The following is a 14,528-nucleotide window of genomic DNA, read 5'->3' as shown; positions in this document are numbered from 1 at the left end:
ATGGGGGTCCTCGGCCCAATCTAACTGACCAGGAGACGACGTGGTGAGTACCCCCTGGTCCAGGACACCGTCAGTTGAATAGAAATCCTTTTTGATTTCTTTTTCATGTAGAACCAAAAGCTTGAATGATGGAAAAGGTTAGCTAGTCTGACATATACTTCAGCAAGACGTTCCAGATGATGCATTTCGTTTTGATAGGCCGCACAAAAATAGCACTAGAGATTCCGAATGGGTGAAAACCGCCCAAAATGCTGCATGGAGGCCGAGCTCCCTGGACGCGGAATTTGAAAAACTGGAAATTCATACTTTTGTATTTTAAAAAGATTTGAAAATAAAATTAAACATACATCCAGAAACATATTGTACATGTATGTAAATTTTTATGATGAAATACGTTGAAAATGAGAGCTACACAAAGAAAAACAAACCTGTGGCTTTTCAGCACTTGCACCTTTCATTCTCAAAGTTCACATTTTTTTGCAGCTCGCAATTTAAGTTATTTCGTCATAAAATTTTACATGCATATACATTACATCCCTGTATACCTATATATTCATTTTCATAACTTTTTGAAACTGGAAAGTTTCAGTTTTGATTTTTTTCAAAAAAAGAAAAGAAAATTGGCGTCCATGGAGCTCGGCCTCCAGAACGCCCTACTCGAAAACCGCACCCCTTTACTCGCACAAAAGGAACTCAAAACAGACACAGCTCAAGCCATGCAATTTACAGAAGTTTATAGTGTTACATCGACCAATAATGGTTTGCTTGTGCCAGATACTCTGCTCCCATTGCGACGGAAGTCAAGCTTATTTACTACTGCTCGTCTCACAAAACCTTCAAAGAAACCACTACTTCTATTTCAGGATACACTCGCATCTGCACACCAAGGGCATGAACAACAGAGTGGCGCAACGCCGGGTAAACACGTCTTGCCACCAGCCTACGCGTCGTCGAGAGCAAGGACGCCTGGGAGGGTCTTGCCTTCCAACAGCTCCAGGCTTGCGCCACCCCCGGTTGAAATGTGGCTCATCTTACTCACCAACCCTGCCTTCTCGACGGCAGCAACAGAGTCGCCACCGCCGATGATGGTTGTCACGCCTTTTGCTGTGATATCAGCCAACTTTTTCGCGATCGCCTGAAGAAAGAATGCATGTTTTAGCAGCAGAAGTGCAGAACACAAACACGTATGTGCACTGTATAAAGTACATGTGCTGGATATGAGTACTCACATCAGTGCCAGCTGCGAACTTCTCAAATTCAAAAACTCCCATCGGCCCATTCCAGATGACAGTCTTGGTAGTGTCCAAAGTTTCACTGAATTTCTTGATAGAATCCGGGCCGACGTCAAGACCCATCCAACCATCAGGAATAGCAGAGGCAGGAACAATCTGTAAATGGTGTCAGGATGAGTACATGATAGCTAGCAAATATCTCCATTCCAAACCATGAACAATTGTGTTGAGTTTGTATCCATGTACAATGCAGCATGACATACATTATATAGATTTTGAGAGATGAAAACGCAACACCCCCCGCGTCGCCCCCGCTCGGGCGACTCGGGCGGGACGCTACCCTAGCCGCCGGGGCTCCCCGTCCTTCTTCCCCTCCTTCCGCCGCCGCCAGAGGACGCCGCCGGCCTATAGCCCGGGGGCTGATGGCGGTGGTGGGGGCCTTCCCTCTCTCCTGCGCCATGGGGGCGGTGCGGAGCCCCGCGGTGTGTGGAGGCACGGCCTGATCTGGCCTTGGTGGCGCGGCAGCCGCCTCGGTCTAGGGCGGATGGTGGCGGGTGCGGCGGCTGGCCCTGCTTCGGGCAGCGGCCTTGGCTGCGTTTGGATCATCCTACCTCGGTCTGGCGGTGGCGGCATGGAGGGTCTGGTGGTTGGGTCGGCGCCATGTGTGGTTTGCCCTCTGGACAGATCTGATCTGGCCGGTGCGACCTGCTCAATGTGCGGTGGCTCAGATCGGCGGCGACCCGTGCACACGATGCTTGATGGAGGTTCCTTGAGCGGATCCGGGTGAAAACCTAGTTCTCGGCTTGATGCCAAGACCGGTGTTGGCGGCACTCTTTTGTGCCATTACCTTCTTGAAGGCATCGCCGTGGAGAAGCTTCAGATCTCTATCCGCTACCTCTGGGGGAAACCCTAGATCAATAGATCAGATGACGGCGGCACGTTGGTGTCGTTTCCTCCTTGGGGGCGTCATTCTTGGAGGCGTACACGGGTTCGAAGGACCAGTGGGCGGCTTTTTTGATGGAGCGGTGCTTCATCCTGCACATTGATGACGGCGGATCTCGGCGGCGTGGTGCAGTGGAGACTCGGCGCCCGATGCACGGTGCTGGACTTGCGCAGGAGGGGGTTGCTGTCTGGCGTCATGGTGGCGTCGATGGCAGAGTGGCCTGACAAGGTAGAAGCCTCAATATCTACTCTGAAGACGGACCAGTGGAAGATGGCGGCGACGACACATGTGAGTGCGTCTGACCAGTTCATGCCCCAGACCCGGTATGTGGCTCGGTTGGGGTTTCTGACTTTTGATGATAGGCTTAGGTGAGTGGACTGGGTATTTGGCCCGGCTAGCGCCGCTTCATCATATGGATAGGAGTAGTGGCATTTGATGCCAAGATGGCGGATTCAGGTATATTGTTGTAATACTTTGTAAGGTCCTCGAGAATAATCAATAAAGTGGCCGCATGCATCTTCCAGATGCAGAGGCCGGAGGCCATCCTTCTTTTCTAAAAAAAATATAGATAATGCCAGACATGTACGACAGAATTACAGAACCATGCATGTCTTGCTCTGCCAGTTATGATCTACATCTCTGCCAACATAAATTCCACAGTAAGTTCTTGTGAAAGTGAATTAGGATGACTTGTATTGCATCAGTTGGTGCCTCCAGCAGATGTAGTTTCTTCTATTTTCTTGTACCCGACTTGTATGAATGGTTGTGAGGCTGCTTGCTTTATATATAAAGCAGGGCAAAAGCCTTTTTTCGGTATAATAATACTTGCAATGAATAGAATATCTAATACACAGCCACTACTATTGAATGATCATACCTTGCTCTCAGCATCTGCAGCAAAATTATCAGCCACCACAATATCAGTGGGAAGCAAAAGAGAGACTCCCTTCGACTTGGCCTTCTCAATAAGCAAGTTTGCCAGTTCAAGCTTGTCTTCCTCCACAAGAGATTTTCCAACAGCATGCCCCTGTGCCTTGTAAAATGTGTAAATCATACCGCCACCAAGGATGAGGATGTCAACCTTCGCCAAAAGAGACTCGATCACCCCAATCTTGGTTGACACTTTGGATCCACCAACAATTGCAGCAAATGGCTTTTTCGGGTTGGCAACTGCTCCAATAAGATAGTCAAGTTCCTACAATGAACATAATCATTATCTAGGACACTTAGCTCAAGAATGGCATCAATTGTTGTAATACTGTAAATAGTAGCAGTGGAGCATTTTCAGTAATTCATGGACCAATGCAACTTGGGCAACACCTTCTGCATAAGAAAGCCAGCGACAGCAGGCCTCAAATACTTGGTAACTCCCTCTGTTGAAGCATGTGCTCTATGTGCAGTGCCAAAGGCATCATTTACATACAGATCAGCAACGGATGCTAGTTTGTTGGCGAACTCAGGGTCATTCTTCTCTTCCTCCTTGTAGAATCTCACATTCTCTAGAAGTAGGACACCTCCATCTGGTAAAGCAGCAGCTAATTTCTCAACTTCCTCACCGATGCAGTCATTGGCCATCACAACCTTTTTAAAGCACATGATGAACAAATCAAGAAAATATAAGATCAGCCAAGGTTTTATAATATGTAAAGAAAACATGAGTTACGTTCTTATAACGTACATCGACTCCAAGAAGCTCAGACAGGCGGGGAACAAGAGGCTTCAAGCTGTACTTCGGGGTGACCCCTTTTGGACGGCCCTGTAAAGACAACAACGTTAGTATTAGAAATGTTAGTTTTTGCTATACTTTTATGTTCTGAAAAAAGATGTTGTTCCGGATTGGTTTTAAGCGCTCAAATTCACAATATGTGAAAAAACCAGTTAAGTGGCATGAAGATGAGCTCTGAGCATTTCTCATCATACAGCTCCGTGCCATCTCATATTTCCATTCATCAATTAGTTAGTAACACATCATCGATAAGATTAGAAAAAAAATAGTAAGTAAATAAGCAGGGTTTAACACTAAAATGTGGAAGCCTAATCGCATATTGGAAAGTCTATGAAGAGTTAATTAGCTCACACTCAAACACATATACCACCTGGATAAAAAAGGAGGCACTTGAACAAATTGTTTGACATATTACTATAAATGACTAATCGACATATACAAAAGCAATTCACATGAACTGGACAGAGGACTCTGTTTTCTGTGTAAGGTACCGAACAATTCAAGAAAATGAAATTCTAAGTTAATTCTCACTATTTTTGTTATGATTAGGTTTACTATAAGGACGAGACTAACAGGCTACGGCACATAGAGTTCTTAGCTGAAAGAATTTTCTTCTTTTCTTCGTTATCCCACCCCACCGACCCACTCCCAAGAGATTAGTGGACTAACAGAAGACTTGAGTCTGACACTGAATCCCCCGATCTGACACCCTCAGCTCAGGCCGCACAAACTCGTCAGTAAAAGGCAGCAGCCCGCAGGCACGGATCGAGGAGGGTGTGCTCTGCTTTGCTCACCAGATGGCTGGCCAGGACGACCCTGGCGCCCTTCCCCATGAGGAACTTGATGGTGGGCACGGAGGCGCGGATGCGGTTGTCGTCGGCGATCCTCTGGCCGTCGTCCAGCGGCACGTTGAGGTCGGCGCGGAGGAGCACCTTCTTCCCGCTGAGGTCCTTCTCGCCCAGGGTGCCCACGCTCCTCTTGGTCGGCATTTCCTCCCTCCCTGGCCCCTGCACCAAATCCGACGCCGTGAACATCAGAATAATCCGCAGAGGAATTACCATGGCGTCGATGGGCTCGGATGACGGGAGATTTACCGGGCCGGAGATCGGTCGGGCTGGCGGTGATTTCAGTCGCGGGTTGGAGTGGAGTTGAGGAAAGGTAGCGGCGCTGTGATTGACTGATTGTAGACGATCGAGGAAAGGCACGCGAAGGTGTTGAGCTTTCTGCCTTTCTCTTCTCTTTTGGCGCTGTGCCGGGCAGGCTCGCTCGCTTCCCCAGCGCTCAAGGCGCGAGCGCTATATCTCGCGTCATGCGAGACCGATAGTTCTCTCTCTGGTCGTTACTGGTCCGGCCCGTAATCGTGCTCTTGAATAAATAAACCCAAATGATAACGCTCACACTCGAATGCCATCGTCATTGGATCGACGTTGCTGTTGAAAAATCTCATCGTCCATGTGGTGTCACGAGATGGTTGGTGCGGATATGGTCATTACTATAGTTTGCTGATCACTCTTATCACTTCAGGGCTTTTCTTTTTTTTCCTCGTCTACAAATAGCTTTGGTCTTATATGACTTTACTAGTTGTCGGCGTGTTTTCATGTGTGAGTTAGTACTGGCTGTGTGCATCTTAGTTATGCAGAGATGGAGTGCGTGTTCATTGTGTTATGTATCTTTTTAATGCTTCATTTTAAGTTAACAAAATCCACCATTTGTAGAAAAAATGATAACATTCACACGCGAGACAAATTTTCACTTCGTCCACGCACGTTGATTCTATCTTGCACGAATCCTAAAAAAATCTGTTAGATTTTCAATGCCACGTTGGCATCATCGTGCGTGTGGGCGTTGGAATGTTCGCCCACACGACCCGCAACACACGGTTGCCAGCTGCGTCGTATAGCGAACCAGTTTCTGCCAATACAGTCACCACCTACTCCATGTGTGTGTGGGCTAACTGCTCTTCGCCCACATGACGTTCGTACATTGTTTGATGGCAACTGCAATTGTGCGTACGTGACAACTAGGTAAACACACATGGTGACTATCGTTTATTGACAGATGGCAATTGCAGTTGCGCGTACGTGGCAACCAGGTAAACACACATGGCAATTATGATTAACCATACATGGCAACTATGGTTGGACCACACGTGGCAACTACGTAACACACATGACAATTATTGTTTGATCACATGTCGCAAGTTGTTAATCACACACGGCAACTATGGTTTGATTACACGCGAAAACTATCATTAATTAGGCATGACAACTATAATTAACCAAAATAGAGAGAGTTGCTATGTTTTTACAACTATATTTGCCATCCCGGATAACTAAAGTTGCCATCCCCGGGGCAACTAAAGCGTCATCCCGCGGGTAACTAACATAGTTACGCCAGGACGTATGGGCATATTTGCTTCGTTCTACACGCGCGGGGTGCGGATGAGTAGTATTTGTTAGGCGTGTGACACGAAGTATATGCGTCCACACGTGTGGGCAGTTCTAATATTCGCCCACACATGACCCATATGGGTTGCCTTCTACTTACATCATACATAGTGTATGGGCGGATATTGCTCCCACCATATGTGTGGGCGTTATCAGCATCCTAAATAAATGACATGAACAACAAAGGAGGGTGTGGGATTAGATTCGTCGATCTCCTGGTTCCTTCGCTGCGCTTCCAGCCAGTAATCCATCGCTCTTTTCAAGTTTCAACCGAAGGTCGCCGACTACTTGAAATAAATAAACCAGATTTTCAGGTTTTAGTGCATTTTCTTTATTTCACCGGTTTTTCTTCCTTTCTTTCTTCGTTTCATAGGTTTTTTCCCTTTTCCTTCTTTCTTGGTTTTAATCTATTTTCTTCAGTTTTATTTTTCATTTTCTTCTCCATTTCTTCAATCTTTTTTCATTTGTTTCTTCGATTTTATTTTCCATTTTCCATTTTTGGATTTATTTTGTTTCTTTTTCAGTTTTCATTTTTGGTTGTCTTTGTTTATTTTGTTTTTCATTTCTATATGTTTGGTATATGTCAACAACAAAAATTTGATATACATTTAACATTTTCCAATACAAACTTCACTTTTTTAATACATTGTCAACATTTTATACATATTTTAAACAATTTTTAAATGCTTGATTAAATTTTTTCTAAATGCAATATTAACAGTTTTTGAAAACGTGGTTAACATTTTCTCTATACACATTTTTCATTTTTCCAAATGATTGATCAACATCTTACAAATAATTGTTCAACATGTTCTTCAAATGCTTGATTAACATTTTTATATACATGATAAAAAGTCGCTAATTTTGGAAGATCGACTTTAGTTAGTTCTGATTACATCACCAGTCAACTCAATTTTGGAACTACAGTTTACATGTGTATTTTGCTGTTGGGGGATTATGTCCAAGGTTTCATTTTTCTCCACTACTAATAAACAATCAAACATGATTTTCTTTAAATGCACCCCACAAAAAATACACAGATCAATTACCACCGCATGATTAGGTCCACCTAACTTAATCTAACAGCTGGCCTTAACTTGGTCTATTTCATGTGTGCACTTAATAATTTACATTGAGTGACCATTCTTCACCGGGTTTCGCAAAAAAAGACCATTCTCCAGCGGAGAGAAAAATATGGAATTCCACAACCTGTAACACCCTACAATCACGCAACCTGAAAACAGAAACCTAATCTATACTACCTACTAATAAAAGAAATAGGTATTCTTAGTCCGTTTTATTATTTTATAGAAAACCCCCTAATATTTCTGAAATTAAACCCGCAGTACATATTAAATGTTTTTTAAAATACTCATATATTCTAAACCGTAACTTCAAATTTAACATGTTATATATGGAATTTGATTAGAAAAGTATGTAGAATCTGAATATGATGTTATTTTACCTGTTAAGAATTAAAAAAAATACTATCTAGGCTGCAATGTTAATCAACAACACATTATCTGTCTTTTTTGCATACCGGTACTGATTCAGATTAGGAATGAACACCTTAGCAAAATTAGAATTGGTCATGAAGTTGAAGATAAGTTTGCTAGAGACACCCAATAAATAAGGACATGTATGACAAAAAAAATAAAAAAAGGACCCAATAAAGATGGGATATCCGCTATGAAAGAAATAAAAGAGAAAAATGCAGAGGAGATCCGATAAAGATGAGATGTTGGGCTATTCTCCTATATATAAGAAGAAAAAAAGAGGACATGCATGAAAAAAAGTAAAAAAAAGCATGCATGACAAAAAATAAAATAAAAGACAAGTTTGATAAGATATAGTAAATGTGCACGTGCAACGCACGTCTAAATTAACATAAAATTAGTCAAACATGGCAGTCATCGTACATTATATTAACTAATACAAATTTACTCAAACTTATAATAACAAGCACAAAAGATCGCATTGTTGCATGTCATGAAACAACAAAGTATTTTTTATTCAAATACCTCAAACCTTGTAATTTACTCTATACAAATATAACTATCTTTTTCTACACATGATGCATTACGCACTGCAAGTACATAATGAAAGTGTGCGTATTCAAACTATTCTTGCCTCAATAATGACAAACCCAGTGCTAAGCTTCCACACCAGGACCTCTCGAGACAAATGGGGAGTATTTCACCCACTCGAATACATTCACAAAAAAAGTATCAATTTGCTCGCTCAAAAAAACCTAAATTTGTTCGCAAAAGGCATCCCTAAACACTTGGATACATGCAGTGCGGAAACAATCCCCTCGCCTAGCATCTCGGACAAACTCCCATCAAGATGAACACATACCTGCACAGTTCCTGATTTGTTACTCCATGAAACATACAGTTATTTTCTTTCTAGAATACACTTAATCTTTAAAAAAAATAGGTAAACATGTTTTAGCAAATTCTCCCATCCATTTTAACAGCTTCTTTGATGTTCCTTTCTTGCTCTGCAATAAATGAAGTACAGGTCCCGACGCCGCTTAATCATGCAGAGCTCATAATTTAGAAACTTTCCAGCCCATCGGTAACACCATACATGATTATCTCACATTGCACAGCCTACAGAAGATGAAACACGTTAAAGATCGTCAGCTACAATGGTTAAAGATTGTACGCACATATATAAATTGATAATTAGGTTTTGATAAAAAATCACAACAGAGTACCATATCCTGTTGAGACCGTGATGGCACATGCTGAAGTTCATAGATATCTAAAATTGCTAGGTTATGAATTATCCTTTTGGAACGTTGCACACGTGCAAGTGCACAGTCAAACTATATATGCATCAACATATGACTCAATTATTCACGACATATAGGACTGCCACGAGGATCAAATAGATAACAATTATGAGCAAATGGTGTTGTGTGACATCTCCCAACTCGATTAATCAAATTTTTTTGTTACTGAATTATCCATATGTGAAAATTTCAATGTAGAACTAAGTTATTTTTGTATAGAGAACTTCTTTCTTGGTTCACAAAGAGGTTCAGCAGCCATCCTAAATGAGCAATGAAACATACCTTGAATTACTTGAGCAAAGAAGATGTTTGCAGAGGGAAGTAAGTCGAACTCTTGTCTTATCAATTGTACAATTAGTCAGTCGGATATTGCAAAAAATGGTCATCCATCATCTAATGGTTCCATATTAAGAATGTTGACAGACATGCAGGTCTCCTTAGTATTGTTAGACAAACCATTTGAAAATAATCATGCTCCAAAATGTGCATGATTAATAAGAAAATACATGTGCAATTCAAGCCTTATATTAGCATGTGTTTCCAGACCTGCCTATTATAGCAAAGAAACAATATAGATATTAACTAAAGTCGGAAAAGACCGTACTCTTCCTAAATGTATCAAATGGAACCACCTGTCTAAATGATGTGCAGAAATAAATATTAAATATGCATCTATTGGAGCTATCAGTCACCTTTTAATTGTTACATAGTGACTGTGGATTAGTGGTAAAGCTTCGCAAGCTGTTGCACTCGCCCAAACAAATCAGAAACCAAATCAGTTCTAATTAATCCGCTAAAAAATATAAGAAAATAAAATTCAAGATTTACCATCAAATAGCTTGAAATGTGAACATGTGTGAATCAAGAGAGGCCCATTGTTTAATCCATTGCAAATATATCAAGAACCTGCAAAGGTGGGACTATCATGTGCATGAAGATGGGATCAAATACCAACTCAACAGGTTCATGGCTGCAGTACTCATTATCTGTATTTACTTGACATAATGCTAATTCAGAGATGCTGGATGCAAGCTGATGGAGCAGTGGGAAGCATCAATCAGACATACTGGTAGATCAAGTGACTCTGCTGCTCCACCCTCAGTGTATTGGCGCTGCTGCCTGCTCCTTCCCGCGACGCTCCAAATTGAATCTAGCCGTTTGCCCTTGAAGCACTAAAGATGACACGAAGCAGAACATATATGAACTTCTAAGAAATTAATCACATCGTAACCTCGTTGGTTTGAGCTTGCCCATCCACTTTATTAGTGTCATTCCCAAGCCCTTCAAAAAACATAGGAGGTGGAGGCTCAATTGCGGCTACAACATCATCCATACCGACAAAGTCTGGATTAGTATTACCATTGTCTAGATTCATGAAACACAGTAATAAGGATTCACAAAATACAACTCATTAAGTACACAATATTTGAACCTTTGACAACCGGGCTTGTTCTGCATGTGCATCCTTGTGATACGATTGCTCCTCAGCTGGGAGGATATTCAAATTTGGAATTAGCAGTCTGTACAATGATTTAGGAAAAACAAGTATTGGGTGCTTGCAATTTTTTTATCTTATATCAATCAAATAAATCCTTCCAGGAAATAATAACTTATGAACGGCCTAATTTCTTAGTATGAAGCATTGTTCTTAAATAATCCAAATAGGCCCTTCCAGAATCTAAGAACTAATCAATGGCGTTTTTTCTTAGTATGATAGTTAGTAGGTAAATATTTCAACATAGTGTTCTTTCATCGGCAAGGATGCTTCCAGGTAAGGGAGTTCCGCTCCTGAGCTTTGGTGAGTTTACAACAATTGGAAAAGATATTTAAATGCTTCTAAACCTGGGCTACCAATAATTTTTCAGGGATGGTTCCAAACTACATATTTGCACTTGTTAGTGAAGCTTCTGAAAAGTACGCATTGATAATCAAGTAATTATACCTCTTACATGCAACCTGATAGTAAGGCTAAGTTTTACGTCTGACCACTGATCACATGTTGATCGATCCAAAATTTCAGAAAATTCAATACAAGAGGTAATCGAGCATACACAGAAGGTCTACTTACATATTCCACCAAATGATATGTATATCTTTACTGATAGGTAATTGAGCATACACAGATGGGTGCTGCTGGCAAACTCATGTGACCTTCTCAATCTGGATCGTCTACTAAAACCTGCTGATGCACAGAGACGTTAGAAAGAGAAATTGGATGCAGAGGGTGTGGTGGTTTCTACCGCCGCCGGCGTCACAGCCGCGAGCCCGCGACGCCTTGCTGCAGATTGAGAGAGACGGGAGAGCAGAGAGGGGAGAAGGCACAAAGAGAGTGAGATGGAGAGAAGGATCCTAATCGGATCTGCTCGGGGCTGCGCTCATCTATGGCAATGGTCCCACCCCCGTCATCCTTCTTCCATGTCTCCGCCGTGGAACCCTTTGCTGCTGCGTGCGACAGCAGCGCCACATGGGCATCGAGCGTCTGGTGGAGCGAGTGGCCGTGGCTACAGAGAGGGAGCACGGCGACCCGCGGAAGAGGGAGCGTCGGCGGCGGGGGGAGGAAGCGTGAGGAAAGGCAGGGAGGGCGCGGCGGCCCGGGCGGCGCGTGGACGGGACGGCCCGAGCGCCTAGAGCGGGGGCGCGGCGGTCCGGCGGCGGAGGCACAGGTCGAGGGTGGTGGCTGGCGGGGAGGATCTGGGAAAGAGGTGGGGCGAGGTGTGGGGCAGTGGCCATAACTGCCCTGGAGGCGTGGTCGCGAGAGGGCAGAGACGTCGTGAGGATTTTTTTTTTGACGGGACGTGTTCCGATGATGTTAACCCAATGGCATGGTGGGTAATTAATTAACGTAATGGCATGGTGGGTAATTAAAGCATAAAACGCGTTTAGTGTGTTTGAGGGATGTAGACCATTAGATTGCAGGTTTGAATGGATAGGAGGATTTGGTTCTCCGCCCTCTCGTGCTTTTATAGTGGTAGTAGATAAATAGTGATGAAACTGAGACCACTGCCTATAACATGTATGTCAAGAAATATTGATGAAATAGGGATGTAAGTACCCGCGTCCACATGAGACCATACAAAAATGTTCTTTTCCAGACATTTTTTTCCTCTTTTTATGATTAAAAATCATGTATCTTTTTAACAACCTTTTTAACAACTCTTCATGTATTTAAAAAATATGCATATGAAAAAAAGTGTTCAAGAGTTACCTTAAGTTGGCGATTAAAACTGCCATTTATGCACACATGTCTCCGTTGTGTGCTCATGTGTCATCATTTGTTTTTTTGTTTTTCTTTACTCGCCCGTAACAACACCATTTTACACATGACATGAATAAATGCATGATCATTTGCCAGTTTCTTTGTACGGGTTAAATTTACATGCAAGTCGTGTTGAAATAGAACACCTGTTAACTTTAAACTGCGCTTTTATAAGTTAAGACCATCTTTATTTGGGCCGTAGCTATACATTCTCAGATTATAGACCATTTTTTAAAAATTGAAAGCGTATAGTATTTTTTTTTCTCCTGTTGCAATGTACTGGCTTTTTTTGCTAATCCTCCTAAAACACGGTGCACCCCGCTACCTGTTCACGGACACGAGCAGCCGCTGCAGATGCCGCACGGACGAGCCGCCGCCGATCCTCCTACTCCTCACCCACCCCCAATCTTCCGGGCGCCACCCCAAAACTCCACCTCCAACAGCGCGGGTCCTGCTGGAGGCTGCCGCCTCCAACCCCGTCTCTCGCCTCCAACAATCACTCCCTGTTGAAGGACACGAGCGCCGGTCGCCGCTGCCGCCGCACATGATGTGAGCTCGAACCACCGCTGCCGGCCGCTCCTCCTCTGATGGACGCAAGCGCAGGCCGCCGGCGGCCGCTCCTCCTCTGCTGCCACACGTACACTGCCGCCCTCCTCTGTCGTGCGCGCGTGGTCGCCGATCCATGAGCCAGAGAAGCCAGTAAATTCCCTCCCTTCGTGGTTCACGTTGACAGGTGTCTAGGGAGCTTCACGCCACGGTCTAGATGGCGCCAAGGTACTAATTAAACCGGATAGTCTGTCTTTATCGGAAACTGGCTGTATGTCCACCATGATACTCGCGTGCTGGCCGCCTCCGCACAACCGATCTGCACCCACGAAGCTGCAGCCTGCAGGCAATTAGTCTCATGGGAACCAAATAATTCTAACCGATCAAGGTCCAATTGTTAATTAGGATGGCTGCTTGCTTGCTTCTTTTGCCTACAAGTGTGCTCGCTTGCTTTTTCACAGCAGCATGTTCTCAGGGTCGGATCGTGCTTCTTCTAATTGATTAAGGTAGCTGCTTGTTTGCTTTTTTTGTGCCCGCTCACTTGCATTTTTATCTTAGTATGCAAGCTTTCTGTGTACTACGTTATCAATTAAGAGGGCTGAGTTCTTTGGACACAATTTAGTTACTGTGGTGAAAAGGCCATGTAAAAAGTAAATAGGCAATGGAACAGGTAAGGTAAGACAGACACACGAGTTGTATGCTGCAGAGTTTTGACATGCTTCTTCGTTTTGGAATATGAAACAGAAGAACATATACCTGACAGAACATATATAAAGCTTCAGCGTGGAATTACAAAGCAACTAATTTTTCTGTTCGATGTACTGTCAATAGCATTTTGAAGTCCATATTGACTATTCGATCAAATATGTAGGTAGGCCTTCAAAGTTTTTATCACTGAAAAAAATAGCGCGCTATAGCGTCGCTAATAGCACGCTATAGCATATTGAGATTTGCCTCGCTATATGTATCGGTGTACGATGTCTCGCTATAGCACGCTATAGCGTGATATAGCACGCTAATAGCATATTTTGAGGTCGACGCTATTTTGCTGTAGCACGCTAGAGTTGGAGTTTAAAGTTTTTATTGATAGGACTTTAGATGGGGTTGAAGCAACAAAGCACTCCACCGGTGCATGACAATAGTTATTAACAAAGCATGCTTCCATGTGTCCTTTCTCACCCGAATTGCGATCTAGGGTTCCGTGTGGTCAATCACGGTCTGGCTCTGTTCGCGTCACCCAGCCGACCTCTAAAACTCCCCTTAATCCCCTTTTCTTCATTTTCTTTATTTCCCTCTTCGGAGGGTGACTTCCTTATTGACCTTTGTTGACTTGATTTCTGATTAGCATTTCTAATATTTAGCTTGATTTGAAGAGACCACGACGAAATATCGACTTTAGTTAGTTCTGATTACATCACCAATCAACTCAATTTTGGAACTACAGTTTACATGTGTATTTTGCTGTTGGGGGATTATGTTCAAGGTTTCATTTTTCTCTACTACTAATAAACAATCAAACATGATTTTCTCTAAACGCACCCCACAAGAAGTACACAGATCAATTACAACCGCATGATT

The 14,528-nt window shown here is 43.2% G+C and overlaps 1 protein-coding gene across 1 annotated transcript; it reads right to left on the bottom strand.

The window, feature by feature from the left end:
• Positions 1 to 693: 693 nt before the first annotated feature.
• LOC125522523 (phosphoglycerate kinase, cytosolic) lies at positions 694 to 5,154 on the bottom strand. The gene is made up of 7 exons (XM_048687575.2): positions 4,996 to 5,154; positions 4,696 to 4,908; positions 3,854 to 3,931; positions 3,496 to 3,756; positions 3,053 to 3,370; positions 1,230 to 1,388; positions 694 to 1,135 (listed from the first exon to the last, which is right to left on the bottom strand). The coding sequence occupies exons 2-7, from the start codon at positions 4,888 to 4,890 to the stop codon at positions 941 to 943; spliced, it is 1,206 nt and encodes a 401-aa protein (XP_048543532.2). The 5' UTR covers positions 4,891 to 4,908; positions 4,996 to 5,154; the 3' UTR covers positions 694 to 940.
• Between the last annotated feature and the right edge of the window lie 9,374 nt (positions 5,155 to 14,528).

This window comes from Triticum urartu, chromosome 7A (assembly GCF_056163025.1).
Source record: "Triticum urartu cultivar PI428250 chromosome 7A, HENAU_Tu73, whole genome shotgun sequence".
Taxonomy (NCBI): Eukaryota; Viridiplantae; Streptophyta; class Magnoliopsida; order Poales; family Poaceae; genus Triticum; species Triticum urartu.
The sequence above is the reverse complement of the archived record's forward strand: the minus strand, read 5'-3'. Positions and strand labels throughout refer to the sequence as shown.

Excerpts from the sequence above, each read along its gene's own strand:
- LOC125522523 (XM_048687575.2), bottom strand. The coding sequence starts at position 4,890 with ATGCCGACCAAGAGGAGCGTGGGCACCCTGGGCGAGAAGGACCTCAGC. Across the intron at positions 3,371-3,495 it reads CTGGCTTTCTTATGCAGAAG|GAACTTGACTATCTTATTGG; the intron begins GTGTTGCCCAAG and ends TGTTCATTGTAG. Across the intron at positions 1,136-1,229 it reads AGTTCGCAGCTGGCACTGAT|GCGATCGCGAAAAAGTTGGC; the intron begins GTGAGTACTCAT and ends TTCTTTCTTCAG.